The sequence below is a fragment of the Bubalus bubalis genome, chromosome 1 (assembly GCF_019923935.1).
Source record: "Bubalus bubalis isolate 160015118507 breed Murrah chromosome 1, NDDB_SH_1, whole genome shotgun sequence".
Classification (NCBI taxonomy): Eukaryota; Metazoa; Chordata; class Mammalia; order Artiodactyla; family Bovidae; genus Bubalus; species Bubalus bubalis.
Genome location: NC_059157.1, coordinates 196,406,141 through 196,424,338, shown reverse-complemented (window position 1 = coordinate 196,424,338; position 18,198 = coordinate 196,406,141). Strand labels below are relative to the sequence as shown.

General features: G+C 48.4%; 2 protein-coding genes across 5 annotated transcripts in view; one reads left to right on the top strand and one right to left on the bottom strand.

The window, feature by feature from the left end:
• The window catches only part of LOC102393741 (collagen alpha-6(VI) chain), a 171,181-nt gene extending 162,332 nt beyond the window's left edge, over positions 1-8,849 (top strand). For all 3 annotated transcript variants that reach the window (XM_006043436.4, XM_006043435.4, XM_025294082.3), the window contains one exon: positions 5,656-8,849. In XM_006043436.4, coding sequence (XP_006043498.3) covers positions 5,656-5,875 — 220 coding nt within the window. In that variant the 3' untranslated portion in view covers positions 5,876-8,849. The remainder of the gene's footprint in view (positions 1-5,655) is intronic.
• A 145-nt stretch (positions 8,850-8,994) lies between these two features.
• Positions 8,995-18,198, bottom strand: part of PIK3R4 (phosphoinositide-3-kinase regulatory subunit 4) — a 76,153-nt gene continuing 66,949 nt past the window's right edge. For both annotated transcript variants that reach the window (XM_025294050.3, XM_025294044.3), the window contains exons 15-20: positions 17,363-17,574; positions 15,698-15,829; positions 11,346-11,446; positions 10,679-10,767; positions 10,274-10,382; positions 8,995-9,564 (exon numbers count right to left, since the gene is read on the bottom strand). In XM_025294050.3, the coding sequence (XP_025149835.2) occupies positions 9,394-9,564; positions 10,274-10,382; positions 10,679-10,767; positions 11,346-11,446; positions 15,698-15,829; positions 17,363-17,574 (814 nt within the window). In that variant the 3' untranslated portion in view covers positions 8,995-9,393. The remainder of the gene's footprint in view (positions 9,565-10,273; positions 10,383-10,678; positions 10,768-11,345; positions 11,447-15,697; positions 15,830-17,362; positions 17,575-18,198) is intronic.

The following is an 18,198-nucleotide window of genomic DNA, read 5'->3' as shown; positions in this document are numbered from 1 at the left end:
TTCATGTTGATGAATCTGTTTCTGGGTTTTTTGTTCGTTTGCTTTGCTTTTTAGATTCCACATGTAAGTGAAATCATATGGTCTTTGCCTTTCCCTGTCTGACATATTACACGTAGCATAACACTCTCTAGGTCCACCCATGTTACAAATGGCAAGATTTCTCTCTTTTCATGGCTGAGTGATACAACATTGTGTATAAATTCCACATCTTTATCCATTCATCTACAGATGGACACTTAGGTTGCTTCCATATCTTGGGTATCGTAAATAGTGCTGCAGTGAACATACATATATCTTTTCAAATTAGTGTTTTCATCTTCTTCAGGAAAATACCCAAAAGTACAATTGCTGGATCATGTGACGGTTCTATTTTTAATTTTTTGAGGAACCTCCATACACTTTTCCATGGTATGTTAGGGAATCTTTTAAAGTCTAAAAGCTAATGAGCTAGACATTGCTCTTAAGATGTACTAGAAAATATATACAAAAAAAATTAAATAACAAGATTATACCATATAGCACAAAGAACTATATTCAGTGAAAGTTGCTCAGTCGTGTCTGACTCTTTGGAACACCATGGACTATACAGTCCATGGAATTCTCCAGGCCAGAATACTGGAGTGGGTAGCCTTTCCCTTCTCTAGGGGATCTTCCCAACCCAGGAACTGAACCCAGGTCTCCCACACTGCAGGTGGATTCTTTACCAGTGAGCCACAGGGAAGCCCATTTAATACCCTATGATATTCATAATGGAAAGGAATATTATTTAAATATTATATTGAATATTTAAAAAAGAATGTGTATATATATGTGTGTGTGTGTGTGTAACTAAATCACTTTGCTCTATGCCAGAAATTAACACAACATTGTAAACCAACTATATTTCAATTAAAAACTTTTAAAATACTTCAGTAAAAAAACTTCGATAAAAAAACAGAAACTAACACAACATTGTAAATTAACTATACTTCAATTTTTTTAAAGATGTAAAAATGTAATTAAAAATAATTAAAAAATTTTTAAAGTGTTATAGGACAAAAACAGAAATACTCAAAGAATGGAATGAGAGTAGAACATACTTTTTAAAATATCTTAATTTAAAAAATTGCCAGCAACAAAGGCAAAAGTTAGTTATTTTAAAACAATAATATACACATAGATCATATCCTTTGCATGTACAAATATTACTTATTTTTTTAATTAGAAATAATTGAAATCAAGCAGTTAGGAGAGTGTCTGTTTTCAGTATGAATCACACTGTACTAACACACATGTTCCCCACGTACAGCTGAAGTCAGAGTGCCCAGTCTGAGGCTGAGGCAGACGCCTCTGAGTGTGGCTTCTCTGGATGTGCAGAGGGTGCGTCCCTGTGCGGTGACGGGCCGGAGAGCCCTCCCTACCCGGCTCCATAGAGGGTGTGTCCCTGTGAGGTGACGGGCGGGAGAGCCCTCCCTACGCGGCTCCAGAAGCCGCAAGAAGCCTCTGCCTGGCGGCTGCTCACCTTGCTGGGAGGCAGGGGAACTGTCCAGCAGCAAGCGCTTCTGAAGTCAGGTTCCGTAAGCCGGCGCGGTCAGTCCGGGAGGGAGGGGCAGGGCTCCTCCTGCTGCGGTGTCTGTCAGTGTGGAAAGGGCCCTCGAGTTTGCATGTGCATCGGGCTTCATATATTATAGATAACCGCAAGGCACATGCGGGAGCCAGCCTATCAAAATTAAAGACATTTTTGGAAAACCTTCCCACCCTGCATATCCTCCTGCTTCTGCACTTTGCCCTAAGATGTACTCAGTTCAGTTCAGCCGCTCAGCCGTGTCCGACTCTCTGCGACCCCATGGACTGCAGCACGCCAGGTCTCCCTGTCCATCACCAACTCCCAGAGCTTGCTCAAACTCATGTCCGTCGAGTCGGTGATGCCATCCAACCATCTCGCCCTCTGTCATCCCCTGCTCGGATTCTCCTGCGTACCTGGAAGGGTGAGATGCCTGGAGACGCCGGGGCATATGGAGGAGACAAATCCACACTGCCGTCGGTGATTCCCTGACAGTGTGTTCAACCAAGACTCCCCGGGCGTGTCCTGTCGTCAAAGGCCGTAATAAAAGGTAACAAGCCACACGGCTGCTTCTGAAACTCCCTGCCTGAGCCTTTTAAGAACTGGGCACACGCGACTGAGGGAGACAAGAATGCCTGGCAGCAAGAGACCTGGTCACCAGGATGACTTCCTTCGTCCTCAGAATGACTTGCATGAGAAGTAGGTCATTCCACTGTCAGATTCTGAGAAATACAGACAGAAGCTGGTTCTTCTCCAAAGGAAAGAAAAAACAAACCCAAAAACATTGAACCAAATCACAAGCAACCAAGGAAACAGATGCCCATGAGGGAGAGATTGCAGGGCAGCCTCTACATAAGCACCTACATCCACTCAGACAATAAAAGACCAAAAGCCACCTGCCTATTCATCTCAGCAGGCAAGCACTCCTGCCAGACTTGGAGGCGATGGCAGGCCAGAACCAGAACAACTGAACTGTTAAAATGGGCACGGTTACCAGTGCCATGTAAATACACACCTGTTCTAATTCTAATTTCCAACGTGTGTTTTCTAGATGCACAAAATGTGTAAGATGAAAAGAATTCTTGAAATAAAAGCCATCTTGTCTGCATTTTCCACGCCACTGCATCCAGTCAAGTAATAAATGCAGCTTGACTGATTCCTGGTCATCTGCATAGTTGAAGGAACCTGTGATCACAGGGGAATGAAATCTGCAATTAGCCCCACCCGTTTTTCTTTCCCAAGTTTTACTGGAGCTGGGCACAACTGCAAAATGAATGGACAGTATTTCATTCCTGTTTCTTCATCTTGACTACATGCTGTTGAAATTACCCATCAACAAAGAAGTATCTGAACGACACAGAATGAGAGGAAGAAAATCAGCAAGTCTCTATGATTCCTGGAATAATCAAATCACTCTTACCTAGTGCTTAACCAATTATACACTCCATATATGATACAATGGAAAAGATGGAAGATTCAGAGATACAGTGTTTATTATGATCAACCCTATTAAGAATAAAAATACTCGAGGGGGAAAAGTAACATCACAATGCTGTAGAAGGAATTTAACTTTTTCTTAACAAAGAGGGAGGAGGAAGACAAAGACAACTAAATTTGAGGCAAAAAGGATCGAATATAAAGGGAGAGCATGAGGCTGGAGGGGAGAAAGCAGTACAGGCAAGGTAAACTCAGCCGTGTGTCCCAGGCCTGAGAGAATGTCCCCTCACTATTGTGGGGCCATGGTTTGTGCATATAGACAGTTACCACTTTGGAGGATTTGAGTTCATAACATTTAGTCTGGAAGTTAACAAGAAAATGGGGCTTCTCTGATAGCTCAGTTGGTAAAGAATCCACCTGCGATGCAGGAGACCCCGGTTTGATTCCTAAGTCAGGAAGATCTGCTGGAGAAGGGATAGGCTACCCACTCCAGTATCCTTGGGCTTCCCCTGTGGCTCAGCTGGTAAAGAATCTGCCTGCAATGCAGGAGACCTGGGTTCGATCCCTGGGTTGGGAAGATCCCCTGGAGAAGGGAAAGGCTACCCACTCCAGTGTCTGGCCTGGAGAATTCCACAGACCATATAGTCCATGGGGTTGCAAAGAGTCGGACACAACTGAGCAGCTTTCACTTTCACTTTAACAAGAAAATATAGAGAAAAGCACAACAGGGGAAGGTGTGCGGAAATTGCATTTGCCCTGGAATTGCGCCAGGGCTGCCATTCTTGGTGACTGAAGGAGCTTGTTAATCAACACAGCACATTCGTGAGAGCACGACAGAAGCCCAGACATGCTGTACACGAGGTGCAGCGGCCTCAGGGTCTGTGTTACAGGACTCCTCTGTTGGTCTGATGTCTCCCTTACCCGCAACCCTCACTACAGACGAAAGAAGAAAACGTGAGTGTGTGTGAGAGAGAGAAAGGGGGCAGCAAGATAACTTTCACTTCTTTTTACGGCCTTTACTTACTCATTTTCTCAATCACTGATGCTTTTGTGAGAGAGATCGGATTGACAGCTGGACGAAGCAGAAAAATCCAGACGCAGAGGAAGGGATGGTGGTGAATGTGGTGAGCGGCTGCTGCTGCCCTCCTGGGCTCAACATTTTGCAGTTCTCACGTACGACTCTTCCGCAATCAAAACACAGTGAGCCTCTCCTATGCCACCAGGCCCCTCTCATTTTTAATTTAAAAGTATTCATGAAGAGTTCATAGCTTCCTAACTTCTGCCCCTGGCAACCTGCCCTCCTGCGGCCCTGCACCCGTGCATCTAGGTCTTCTGACAGCATGACGTTCATCCTTTCACTTTCTTATTCCAAATATCGTGAGAGTCAGTTTCCTGGGTAAAAATCTAGTTTCACGGAAGTAACACAGGACTCTTAATCTCAGAAGGATCCGGTTGTAGCCTCAGCTCTGCCTCCCATGAGCCCCATACTCATGTCTGAGCAGCTGACACCTTGGGGCTTTGTCTCTCACAGCATTGGTGGTTTGTATTCTGACTTTCCACCTGAAGAAACAAGGATCCCTCTAGTTGAGTGGGCTGCTCAGCTAATAACTAGAGGACCTAGAATACAAGAGTGTTTCAGGACCCACAGCTCTTTCCACGGCCTCCCTGTAAGATAAGGTCTGAAACAGCTCCCTGTCCGTGCTGTGCACTTCTGTTGCCACCAGCTTTCAACTAAAAAAATCTAAAAATTCACTTCCTCTTCACACTACCCACATTTCAAGTGCTCGGCTGCAGGTGGGGCAGCAGCTGCCCGGCCAGTGCAGCCCACGGGACCTTTCCACCAGCACAGAAAGCTCGACGGGACAGGCTAGGACTTGTGGTCAGCAGCACTTGGCTTCTGACTTCCCTGACTCGCTGGTCTGGCATTCAAGGCCTCTCCGAGTCTGACCCTAGCTCCACTTTTTTGTTGGATTACTCTTGACTCCCAATCAAACACTGGCATGCCTGCCAGACTGGGCGCTACGTCTGCATCCCCCACTGTACTTAACACAGTGCTTTCGTTAGAGCGTGAACCTTTGGATGGATGGATGATGGATGGGTGGGAGGGAAACAGGAGGAAAGAAGGGGGAAGGGAGAGGAATTCATCCACGCTTTCACTGGATCAGTACTGACAGCTAACATGTGCTAAACACGCCTCTGGTTTCCTGGGGTTACTGCAGTCACCAAATATGGCTTCATGACACTTTCCATCTGGGGTGGTGGGAGGGTGGGGAAATCACAAAGAAGTTTACAAGTAAAAATTCAGATAGTGGTTAAGTGTTAGGAAAAAAGTAAGAGCATGTAGTGCTGAGTGTCTGGGGTAGGGACACCTGTACATACGGTGGTCTCTAACGAGGTACCACTCGAACCAAAATCTGAGCGAACAGGAGCCAATCATATGAAGTTCTGGGTAGAACATACTCCATGAAAAAGAAACGTTGCTGTTACACTTTAGGGCACTTTGACATGGTATCTTATTCATCCCCCACTGAATCATCTCAATGCACTTACCCTGAAGAAGGATAAAGCAAAGAATGGGTCCACGACCGCTTAGGAAGACAGGTTAATGCTGAGTCCGCTCCAGCTGACATGGTAATATTTATCTCCTATGTTGTCTCTCTTCTTTCACTGTGTAGCTTTGTTCCTGGGCCACACAGAGCTACCCTCAAAGAAGCTGCATTGCAGAAGGTGAAGTTCTTTCAATACAAAAATTACTTTTCAAGAATAGCAAGAGGCGGCAGAGATGGTACTGTTCAAAATTTTACCAGAAACATACTCCATGTCTTTGAAAATGGAAAAAGGGTGATAAAAGCAGCTCCCAAACAACATGATAAACGAAGCGCTCACAGAGTGTAACCTCAGGGAGCATGGTCAGACTCTCGGCTCAGACAACTGCATTCACAGTCACGTCGTCGGGCAACTTTCCTTGCACTTCTCCCTGCATCCGAGGCCCAGTCTGAACATGCCACAGGTGCTGGGTCACCGTGCAGCTTGACCCCTTCACTCATTGGTAGTTAAGATATATCTTGTGCATTTATTTGACCATTCCTGATAATTCTAGCACTCAGAGCCTGGTATGTTCAAGAACTGTTATCATCAAGACAGAAGAATAAGAGGAGTGTTGTGAGGTCTCATGGATATACGATTTGAAGATAAATGTTACATCACGTATACATGTGTGGACATGGGCCAGTGCTCATGCTTTTGAAACTGCAGGTCTGAGTCTAGTCCACCTTCTACAGGCTGAGCCCTTGCTTCTCAGCTTAGGACCAGTTCTCATCTATTTAGCCAAAGGTTCATGTTTTGGAAGATCTCAGCATCAACCCTAGAAAGCAATGCTATTTGTATGCCTAACTTTGAAAATCTGACCTTCCACACAATTCCGTTTCCACCCTCCTCTGTCTGCCGGGACTGACTGGACCTCCGACGGGCTTGTGCTGGAAGACTTCCTCCACCCTGTGTATTGTTGGCTTGGACAGAAACAGAGGTGAACTTTCCCAGCTCCCAATCCTGTTTACGCTCGCTGAAAATCAACTCATATTTGCTCAGAACATAAGCAGTATTTTGATAGTACTTTTCTTCTTTGCCATTACTGTCATCAGTATTATTTTTGTAACTAACCTGTGTATGCTCAGGCAAGAACAGTAAAGACCCAGCACATCGTGGGTGAAGCTCTGTGTTGCCGGCCAGGTAGCTCCTCTGTTAATCGTGAGCAGCACCAAAGAGGACAGGCAGAGATCTAAACAGGGCTTAAGTGCACACTGAGTTTGGAAAAGACAAAGGTGTCCTTGTCCTCATCTACAAATTCTTATGGGGGGGGGGGGGGGCAGGGAAACGCAAAAAGAGATCATTGTGAGTGACAGCAGGCAAGGTCTTCAAAGTGTATCTCTGGTGGCTCTTTCTTCTCACTCCCATCCAGAGCACATACCGAAGTTTTAATCAACTAAATAAACACTGAAGGAACAGTACTCAATTTAGACATAAAGCCAAGTTCTCAGAGCTTGCTCCACAGCCGGTCACAGGAGCCTGGCCACGTAGACAGCCGTGGTCTCTGGGGAGGGGAGCGCCCTGCAGGGGTGGGTGAAGCACACGGCTACGGACACCAAGACCGGCAGGGATCCCCTCTCCTCCCTACGCCTCTGCTCACAGAACCTGGGGAAGAGCCATCTGCAGTGTTTGCTCCAGATCACGCCTGCCATCCTTCCCCAGACAACTCCATAGAAACGGCTCCCAATGTCTCCAAAGAGCAAGGAGTTGAACCGCTGTACCCACACTCAGGTAACAGAGAAGAACACAGCACACTGGCCTTCTTTGTGTATCCTAAACGGTGCTTAGGGGTTCAGGAAAAATTCAAGTACTGGAAATTGATGAGCGATATGTAAGAGGTACTTGAATAAAAGGGATTTTCCTGGTTAGCTTTGGATTAAGCAAAAATTCTTCTTCTTGTTGTTTACTGTTGGAAATACTATTAAAATATTATTTGTCTAGCCTCTCTGTATTGGTTAAGTACACCAAACAAGTATCCTGTTGGCGATTTGAGATTATTTTAGCATTTTGCAGCATACTTTTAATCATCAGTAAGGAGTCTGAAAGCATTAATGTAAATATTAAGTTCCTTTAAAAAATATTAATCCCTAATATTAGCATTTTTCTGTGATTTATCTCTTAAAAGGGCAAGTACCACAAACTATAAATTAAATAAAACCCTATTTAAACCAAGAATCACACAAAATAAGCAGCGATGCTCTTGATAAAGAAAATCAAATTAACCAATTATAAAGGACAATTTCTTCTATTATCTCTGCACTGAATGTGAGTCAAATGTGTTAAAAAACAAACCTATGGACATCCAAAAGAGATGCAAACTTACTGTGGTAGCAGGCGGTAACACTCAGAAACGATTCAACCAAAGGGCCTTTTTTAAAGCGGTGGAGGGTGGAGTGTTCTTTAAGTGGGGAGAGTAAGTGGGGGGAAGACCGGGAGAAACGGGTGGCGGCTCCATCTGTCCCCTCGGGATCTCCAAGTCTGTCCCTCTGTGGCTTAGCTAACGGCTCCAGGCTTGAGGCCCCTTTTCAGCCTAAGTTGATGTCTCAAAAACTTCCCCCAACCTCTTCAGACTCTAAACCTGACTTAGTAGCTAGAAACTCTACCCATGTGGTCTCAGCAGAGCTTAAGGGAAACAGGCTCCGCAACGTGGCAGTGCCCACGTGAAACCTGCATGTTTTGGTGATCCGCTGGCGCCCGGCCCAGTCCTGACCTGATGGGGCTGCCTGACTGCATCACTGTTCACGTGTCTAAACACCAAGCGCACTGAACCCCGTGCCCCGCCAACTGTCACGTACCGTACTAGGTTAGGTACGTGATTACAGAAAGTGAAATTTTTGGCATACTTCTTAAACAAGTATTTCCCCTGGACTCAGGTTATCTGTTCAACTTCGTGGTTTTACAGACTCATGCTAACTAATTTCAAATCAAAATATTTGTGAACACCATAAACCCTTCGGCAAGTGGATGGACAGTGAGACGTGGATGGAGAAGTTCCGGTGCTAACAATGATCGATGAATTTGAAGGGTTCATTTTAGCGGGGAAGACCAAATTTTGGTCTCTTGAAAATATAAATTTTGGCATGTTTTTAACAGCTTAATCTTTTTATTTTTCTCTCTTTGTGCATTTAATAAATAATGCACACTGGATAAAAGCAAGTTGATGGGCCAAGTTTCAGAATTTATAGTAGAAACTATAAAAAAACAGTCATGATGACCAAGAAGAGACACATTTCTTTGAAGCTTACGCAGGAGATCAAGTCTCCAGGGTTAAACATCTAAGAAGGCCGGCTCTCAAACACAAGGGAGGAAACATGGGCCGGAGCAGGACACATGCCACAGGAGTGCCTGTGCCACGGGTCCACACACCGCTGAAGGTTATTCTGCCCACATTTACCATTAAAAACACCACAAAAACAGACAAAACCCCCTTAAGATGCTTGACTACAGTTTATTGGCTGGTTTGAATACCATTTTTAGTAGCAAAAGAAAAATGCGTTTATAATAGCTTACAACCAACATTCAACTGTCTTTTTTTAATACAAAGTAAATTGAGATCGTGTAAGTCATTTTAAACTCCTTATCTCTGTGATATATACAGTAAGAAAAGCGCCAGACACTGCTGTCTAGCTAATTCCAGCTGAGACACACACAAGGATGCCAGCAAGCTCCTTAGCCACCTTGCATGGGATCTGTTTAATCATGAAATAATAGACATGATTCTGAAAACTAAGCAAAGGAATCTGAGCTCACTCTGTTCTCTAAAGACACTTTTTCTCGAGTCACAGGGTATTGCTGTGTTTTTGCAACTTACACGCATCTCCCGGGCTTCACTTCCACACCTTAACAATGCCGTCCCTAGAGGCGGTCACGATGAAGCCCTGCGTGGTCTGGAAGGTGGCGACGTCCGTGATGATGTCGTGGTGGCCCACGGGCAGGGACTCTGGGCCCCTCCGTGGGCCGTCGTCACTCGGTCCCACCTTCTGCTTGTTCTGAATCTCCTGTGTGGTGGTTAAAAGCAAGAAGGCCACAGTCAGTGGTGGGAGCACACCCTGCCGCCTGTCCACACCCCTGCTTCTAGGGAGCGCTGCTCTTTGTTTAGGCCGGCCCTGGTTCCAAGGAGCCATGCTTTCACAGAGGCACTGCAGGGGAGTCCAAAGTGAGGGTCTAGGTGTCCAGTCCTGGACTCTATAAGCACCACTTACAGACATGGAAACTTACAGACAGGCTGATAACCTGTGCGTGTTACCTCTGTCAGCTTCAAATAACAAAGGGGAACAACTGAGAGGCAGCGACGACCGGGGCTTGGACACACGTAAAGTGTCAGATGCTCCAGCCCTCCCGAAGCTCGCTGCCACTCATGAGTCCCCGCACTGCCGCTTACGAGCCGGCTGACCTGAGACGAGCGACTCAACCTCGATGTGCTTAACTTTCTTATTTGCGGAAGGAAGATGATAAAGGCACAGAGTTTTTATAAAGGACCCGGCAAGTGTTGAAAATGCTTACTTTGGCTCATGTAATTATACACGCACTTTCTATGTTTATTCTACCTTAGTAAACTCGATTTTAAAAATACAGAAAAGTCAAGAGAAAATAAAATTTCTTAAATTCAGAGAAATACTGCCACTCTTGGCCAAAGCCATTTATGATATTTATGTCAGCTGTTTTTGTTCCTACAAGAGTTGACGGGAAAGCAAGGACTGCTGATACCTGGACGACTTCGGTGCCTTCAATGACCTTCCTGTAGTAGGACACGGATGGGGAGCCCGCGCTCCCCGCGACGATGTAGGACCTCTCTGGGTAGGCCAGGTCCCAAAACCTGTGGAGGAGGAGAAAAGGGGTCATTGCGTCGCAGGAGACAAGGGACGGCTGATCACTGACTGACACTCTTCAACACTGGTGTGTCCTTTTCTGTGTTTGGAATAGAGATTTTCTAGAAGAGCCTAAAATCAGTTACAAATGAAGTATTAACATCTGTCCCTACAGGGTGTGGATGACTGCAAACATCATCCCACTGCTGGTATCTACAATAAACACCACCTTGTGGTAACCACGGTATTCACACACATTTAACTGCCCTTCTCCTTTCAAGTGCTGAATATGAAGTCTCTTTACCTTATTTTCATGTCTGAGCCGGCCGTTAGCAGGATGGGGTTCCCATCTGCAGGACTGCAGTAGAGCCCGTGGACACTGTGAGAAGAAGGCTTAAAGGAAGTAAAGAAATAGAGTCAAATGTCGCCCATAAAGGATGCAGCCATTTCTAGAGATAAGTCAGCTATTAGCAGTTAACTGAAGAGACCAGAGACAGATCACTTATGGCTTAAATCTTTATTTGGGAATTTAAAATACATTTGTTCTGTATCACCCTGAATGAAGAAGCAAAGCCTCCTCAGCTTCCTAAAACTTTCCATTTGGAATGAGAAGGATCCCAACTAAAGGAGAGAAAAAACTTTCCTACCCTCTGCTGCCCCAACAAAGCAGCTTTAAAAAGTTATGTATGACAGGGTCACATTCCATTTTTCTAATGATCTAAGCTTTAATCTTTCCTTTTCTAATTAACCCAGATTCTACTGGGTTCCAAAGAAACATCACACACCTTATGGGGCTGGCAACCAGAACACCCGCAGAAGCAGACTTGGGGAACTGGAAAGCAGAGGGCAGCAAAGCCCGCTTAATACTTACTTAGTAAAAACCCAAACTTAAGGCACAACCCCAAAGCCCAACAAGGACCACGGCTGGCAAAGACGCCTGACCGAGCTGGGGATGTGGGACATGGCCTTACCTGTAACTCGGACAGCGGGGGCGCGCTGCTGGCCCAGAGAGTGAACCTTCGGTCGCCGGTCTCCATGTCCCACATGGACACCTCATTGTTGCCCTGGACAGCTGAGGGAGACAGGCCAGCGTTACTCGGACAAGGGCTCCACTCAGCGAGTCCACGTCCTGGCAGAGGAAGTTAGCCTGCACACATATCCATTTGCTCCCCATCCTGTAGGAAATGCTCACGGACACTTTAAGTCATGCTGTGACCCTGCCTCCACACTGAAGTGCAAAAAAGAAATGTTTCTGCTAACCTACTGGTCAGTATTTTACTGGTGTCGAGCTGAGTGTAGAGAAATGTCGGGTGGAAAGCAGATTCTGCCCTCAAGAAACCTACAGTCTAGCAGGAAAGAAAAAAATACAAAGCATAAGACAATGAGCACAGAAGAGAGAATGCAAAAGTCCACATGCACTCAAAAATGAAAGGTTACATCCAGCAGGCGAGATGGAGGCCGCTTCGGGGAGTGTGTCACTGGGACAGGCACGGGTGACACGCGGATCACGGGGGGCAGACAGAATGGAAGGAGCGAAGCACACATACCCGTGTCTGAGGGTCTTGGTCTGACTGGGGCACGTCTGTGATGGGGAGAGCTCAAGGAAGGGCAGAGGGAGATGCTGGGGAACGGTTCCTGCAGGCCTAGGAGGGGCTTTCTTGAAAGTACTTTTGAGCTGGGGAACGGTCCCTGCACGCCTAGGAGGGGCTTTTTCGAAAGTACTTTTGAGCAGCGTTTTGAGGAGTGACAATATCCCAGCCTTCACTTCTTCACTAATGTTTACTGAACAGACTATGTTTACTGTGAGCCAGTCTCTGTCCTAGGTCCTGAGGAAGAGAGGACAAATAATGCAGAAAAAAAAAAGAAAATTCCTTTTCACAGAACTCACACCCTAGTGGTGGCAACAACCCCACAAAAGCACAGAGGCCCTGAAGCAGGGATCTGCCCTAGCTCAGGGAGAAGTTCAGAAAGGCCCGTGGCTGGGACCATTTCAGTGCACCTTGGGAAACAGTCCCTGGATGGTACATCCGCCTCAAATGACCCTACTCTGGGCATGCCATCTGATTCCTGCTGGGACTGGCCGAGAGAGTCGTGAGGAAGCAGGAACAGGCCCCATAGAGCCTCTGGGCTGCGGGGATGAGCTGGGCTGTTCCGTGGGAGGCACTGGCAGGTATGGAGCAGAAGAAAGAACAGGCTGGGAGGAGGGACTCATTAATAGGAACACGACACGCTGTCATCTGGGCAAGGGGACGGTGGTGGGAACAGTACAAGGGGGTCGGCTCTGGATACACTTTAAGGCAGGACACGCAGAGCTGGCTGATGGACAGGAATTGGGAAGAGAAAGGGAAAAGAAACCAAGGACGATGTCAGGGTTCCTCGGGAGCTTCAAGCTGAGACGGCTGCCATTTCCTGGGACGATACTGCAGGCAGAGCGAGCTCGTCTGGGGGGAGGCGGTGGTGGGTGGGGGGCGGGTGGACAGGAGACCAAGGGTCCGGCTTGGGCAGGTCAAGTTTCAGCTGGCTGTCAGACATCTTAGGGAAGATTTTATTTTCTAATTATTAGACTTTTATTATTAAAAATGATGTTGAGATTTAACAGGAGTGATATAATCTTAGGTGATAATGTTGAACAATCTTTGTTGACTAAGTTGTCACCCTTCAAAAAATAATGAGCCAAACTGAACTTGAAAAGTAGAAGACCAACAAAATGAGCAGATATCCAGATAAGCAGTTCACTAACCGCTTTCCTTTGCATCGGTTTCCATGTCTTTAGAAACCTATGCCCTTCTCAATACACAGGGAGGCTGAGGTGCTGAAGCAAATCTTCAAAGATCAGTATTACAGAGTAATTTTCTTTTTGTGAGTGACAAAGCACTTCTATTCTTAACTCTCCTTAATTTTTTAATTAATTTATTTTAATTGGAGGATAACTACTCCACAATATTGTGGCTGCCTCTGCCAAACAGCATACATGTGTCCCCCGATCCCAAACCCCCCTCCCACCCCATCCCTCTGGGTTGTCACAGAGCACCGGTTGTGCAGCTCTGCTTCACACGTGGAACCTGCCCTGCCGTGTGTTTCACACATGGTGATACACACGTTTCAATGCTATTCTCTCAAATCATCCACCCTCGCCTTCTCCCAGAGTCCAAAGGTCTGTCCTTTGCGTCTGCATCTCCTCTGCTGCCCTGCATGGAGGATATCAGCACCGTGTTCTAAATTCCATATCCGTGGGTTAATAGACAGTCTTTGTCTTTGGCTTTCTCACTTCCTTCCCTCTGTATAATAGGCTCCAGGTTCACCCACCTCATTAGAACTCACAAATGTGTTCCTTTTTATATAAGTAGTATTCCATTGTGTGTACCACAGCTTTTAGGGAAGATTTTAAATAGATAGATATAAAAACATGAATAAATTTGGTACTGTTTTGCCTGGAACTGGATGTGCTCACACAGGGAGACAGCGCAGAAGGACCAAGACTGAGCCCTCGGGCTGGCCACAGATTAAAAGTAGAAAAAGGAGAAAAAATAGCAAATAAATCAACAAAAGAACCAAGAGACTGAGGTCCTCAACATCAAACAAGGAAAGTGTTTCAGAGAGAGGAAGTGATCAACCAAGCAAGCGCCAAGTCCTATAAGACGCAGGATGCGTCATGGCCATGGGAGGAGGCAGCGGAGTGACCATGACAGCAGGCCTCGTGGAGAGGAGGGGGCGGAGGAATGGAGGGGGCGCGAGGAGAGGAGGGGGTGGGGGAATGGAGGGGGCGCGAGGAGAGGAGGGGGCGGGGGAATGGAGGGGTCGCGAGGAGAGGAGGGGGCGGGGGAATGGAGGGGGCGCGAGGAGAGGAGGGGGCGGGGGAATGGAGGGGGCGCGAGGAGAGGAGAGGGCGGGGGAATGGAGGGGGCGGGGGAATGGAGGGGGCGGGGGAATGGAGGGGGCGCGAGGAGAGGAGGGGGCGGGGGAATGGAGGGGGCGCGAGGAGAGGAGAGGGCGGGGGAATGGAGGGGGCGCGAGGAGAGGAGGGGGCGGGGGAATGGAGGGGGCGGGGGAATGGAGGGGTCGCGAGGAGAGGAGGGGGCGGGGGAATGGAGGGGGCGCGAGGAGAGGAGGGGGCGGGGGAATGGAGGGGGCGGGGGAATGGAGGGGGCGCGAGGAGAGGAGAGGGCGGGGGAATGGAGGGGGCGCGAGGAGAGGAGGGGGCGGGGGAATGGAGGGGGCGGGGGAATGGAGGGGGCGCGAGGAGAGGAGAGGGCGGGGGAATGGAGGGGGCGCGAGGAGAGGAGGGGGCGGGGGAATGGAGGGGGCGGGGGAATGGAGGGGGCGCGAGGAGAGGAGAGGGCGGGGGAATGGAGGGGGCGCGAGGAGAGGAGGGGGCGGGGGAATGGAGGGGGCGGGGGAATGGAGGGGGCGCGAGGAGAGGAGGGGGCGGGGGAATGGAGGGGGCGCGAGGAGTGGAGGGGGCAGGGGAATGGAGGGGGCGGGGGAATGGAGGGGGCGCGAGGAGAGGAGGGGGCGGGGGAATGGAGGGGGCGGGGGAATGGAGGGGGCGCCAGGAGAGGAGAGGGCGGGGGAATGGAGGGGGCGCGAGGAGAGGAGGGGGCGGGGGAATGGAGGGGGCGGGGGAATGGAGGGGGAGAGAGGAGAGGAGGGGGCGGGGGAATGGAGGGGGCGCGAGGAGAGGGCGGGGGAATGGAGGGGGCGGGGGAATGGAGGGGGCGCGAGGAGAGGAGGGGGCGGGGGCCTGGAGACAAGAGACCATGAGGAAACACAGATGGTAAGCGCCACCGCTTATCAGGTACTCGTTGTGTACCAGACCATATGCATCACATGTGTTACCTCACATTCTTACAACTCTGCTAGACAAGTTTTTTAGCCACATTTTACAGTTGAGAAAAATGAGTTTCAAAGAGCTGCCCAAGTGTTTTGCCTAAGAATTTATACAAGGAAATCTGAACACCCAATAAGAGAAGGGGAGGGAGGCTTCAAGAAATACAACAGAAATGGCAGCTGAGAGGGATGACCTCAGGCTTCCAGCTCAGATTTCCAGGAAGATGATGGCAACTAAAAACAGGGAACACAGGAGAAAGAAGACAACGGGAAGGAAGCGGTGGTGGACAGGAATGGACGGTGGTGGTGTGACTGATGAGACCTCACAAAACACAATAAATGAGAAACGACAATGAGATATCCGTGGCAGGAACTTCCACGGAATCAGAACTGACCACAAAAGACAGCATTTGGCTCACAGGTAAAAACTCTTAAGGTCATGAACCTGGGCAGCAGGGTCGTCTGCCCCGGCCCCGCCAGCCCACCCGCCTCCTACCTGCGATCACCCAGGACTGGTAGAGTGGGTGCATGGAGAGGCGCCGGACGCGGGCCCGCGACGGGTGGCAGTGACTGGAGATGGGCAGCTGGAAGCGCATGTCCCAGCAGGCCATGGTGCCGCTGCTCGTGCCTGCGAGGGGAGAAGCGCAGACGTGACTGCCGCAGGCTCAGCATCAGTGCTGATTCCCGCCGACGTTACCTTCAACCTGGCTGGCCACTTAGGAAAGAGCTTTACTTCCAGGAAGCTGCCCACCCCACTCCTCGGTTCCAAACAGCACCTTAGCCCAAAGGTACAGAGTACTAGCACAGTGCTATCACAAACCTAGCAAGTGTGAAGCAAGAATGAATAACTGACACTTACTAACTGCCAAAGGCGCCCGTGGAAAAAACCCAGAAGGCCTAGAGAAGACATAAAACGAATCTGATAAAGCAAAACATTCAGACTGCCTTAAGTAAGCAGAGGTAGTTTACTGGCGCTCGGTAATCTCAGTCAGCCCTCAAGCAGCAGCAGCTCTGCAGCCGTCCTCAGAGCTCAATCTCTGCCACGTGCCCTTTTCTCTGAAACCTTCTGGAGACAGGCATGGCTGTCCGAGCACAGCAGACACTGGGGTGACTGCCTGCATGTGTGCCCATGACATCTGAAACCACACAGACAGAATGCCACCCAACCCGAAGAATAATGTGCACTCTAATGCCAAGGCTTGTCTCCAGGTCCAGTGGAGACGGGGGTGGGAGAAGACCAAAGGGGCGGCGGGCCCCTCTGCAGGCCCCTCAGAGCTGGTGGGGCTCTGCATGAGAGCCACCGGGGCAACTCACTAACCTTGTGGCGTGTGTGACAGCTACTTTTCCAAGCCTGGCACAACATCTTCCTGTGCCAGGGCAGCTTAGTCTCGCAAAAGGCAAAAAATAATGCACTTCACACAAACCATAAAGGGCTGATAATGTCACAAATGCAAGACAGGGAATCTATTGAACAGAAACTAATATTCAAGCGTAGCAGAGTCTAATTCTTCTGAAAGAGTGTCAAGTGACAATGAATAAGCTCCAGTACCTTCTAAAGGGGCAGGTTCAAAGCCTGGCAGGGGGGCGGGGGGAGTGAAACTAAAACAGGAGAGAAGCAAGTCATAGGGTGCTCTTCAGCAAGGAAAGGTGGGGGGAAGGGGTCACAAGGCCAGCAGCCACTGTTTGGCTCTCCTCCTGGGCTGGATGGACCCTTTCATCTCATTAAATCCTCAAAGCTGCCCTTGGAGGGAATGGGCCTATCTGAAGACGAGAACAGTAAAACCAGAAGGGTGAAGCAGCTTGCCTGTGGCTACCGGGATTTAAAACCGAGCTGCTCAAATTCAAATGTCCTCATCCTGTAAACCCAGCCTGTTGCTTCCCTGGCAGAGTAAGAAAACGCCAGCAAATCTGACCACCGTAGGGGCACGTTTAAAAACGAAGAGACAGAGTAAATTGTTACACGCACTGAATATTGACCTCACTCTTTCAAATTTGTTTTTTAATGAAAAAATTGAAATGTAAGTATTATAATAATTATAGGGGGGGAGAAAAGAACATAGGGGAAAATTAGCAATGAAGACAAAGGAAAAGAGCTTTCTTAAGAGGCACGCCCAACAGCAGCATCCAGACCCAGGCAAGGACCTGAAAGGCAGCTCCCTACCGATGCAGAGCCAGCACTGGTGGATGTCCACGGCAAAGGAGGTGATGAGGCCTGCCTTGAGATCGTGCCTCAGTGTCCAGGCGTTGCTGGAGGAGCGGAGGTCCCAGCCCACCAGAGCGCCGTTCACAGTGGCGTAGGCCAGCACGGACTGCGCCCCAGAGCTGAAGTGATGCAGGTCCACCACGCAGCCGTCCTCCTTCTGGTCTAGGACTCTAGGAGACACACATCAAGAGGCAAAGGCTCGTCCATCACGAAAGACACAGCACCCGCCTCCACTGCAGATCAATCTACGTCCATCACGAAAGACACAGCACCCGCCTCCACTGCAGATCAATCTACCTTCTGACCATAGTCAAGAAAAAAAACTGTGGCCCATCTAAGACAAGGATAGTTGAGCATTTTTAAAAAAATTACTTCAGAACTACAGGAGAGCTGCAAATGTAGCGCACAGACTTCCATGCATCTTCACTCACTCTCCCCTCATGCTGATCTTCACTCACTCTCCCCTCATGCTGATCTTCACTCACTCTCCCCTCATGCTGATCTTCACTCACTCTCCCCTCATGCTGATCTTCACTCTCTCTCCCCTCATGCTGATGACTTCTTTTATTAGAAAGAAGGATTTAAGATTCATTGCTGTTACTGCATGAATCAATCGTTCACTCCCTTTTATTACTAATAATAAAGTGAAGTAAATAAGATTAGTGATTCCTTTGTAAGTACTATTCCATTCCTTGATATACCTGTTTTGCTTTTGTTTTTTTTTCAAGCTGAGGTATTTTTAAACTAAAATAATGCCATAAACATGCTGGCCAGCTTTCTTGGTCAGTGCGTAT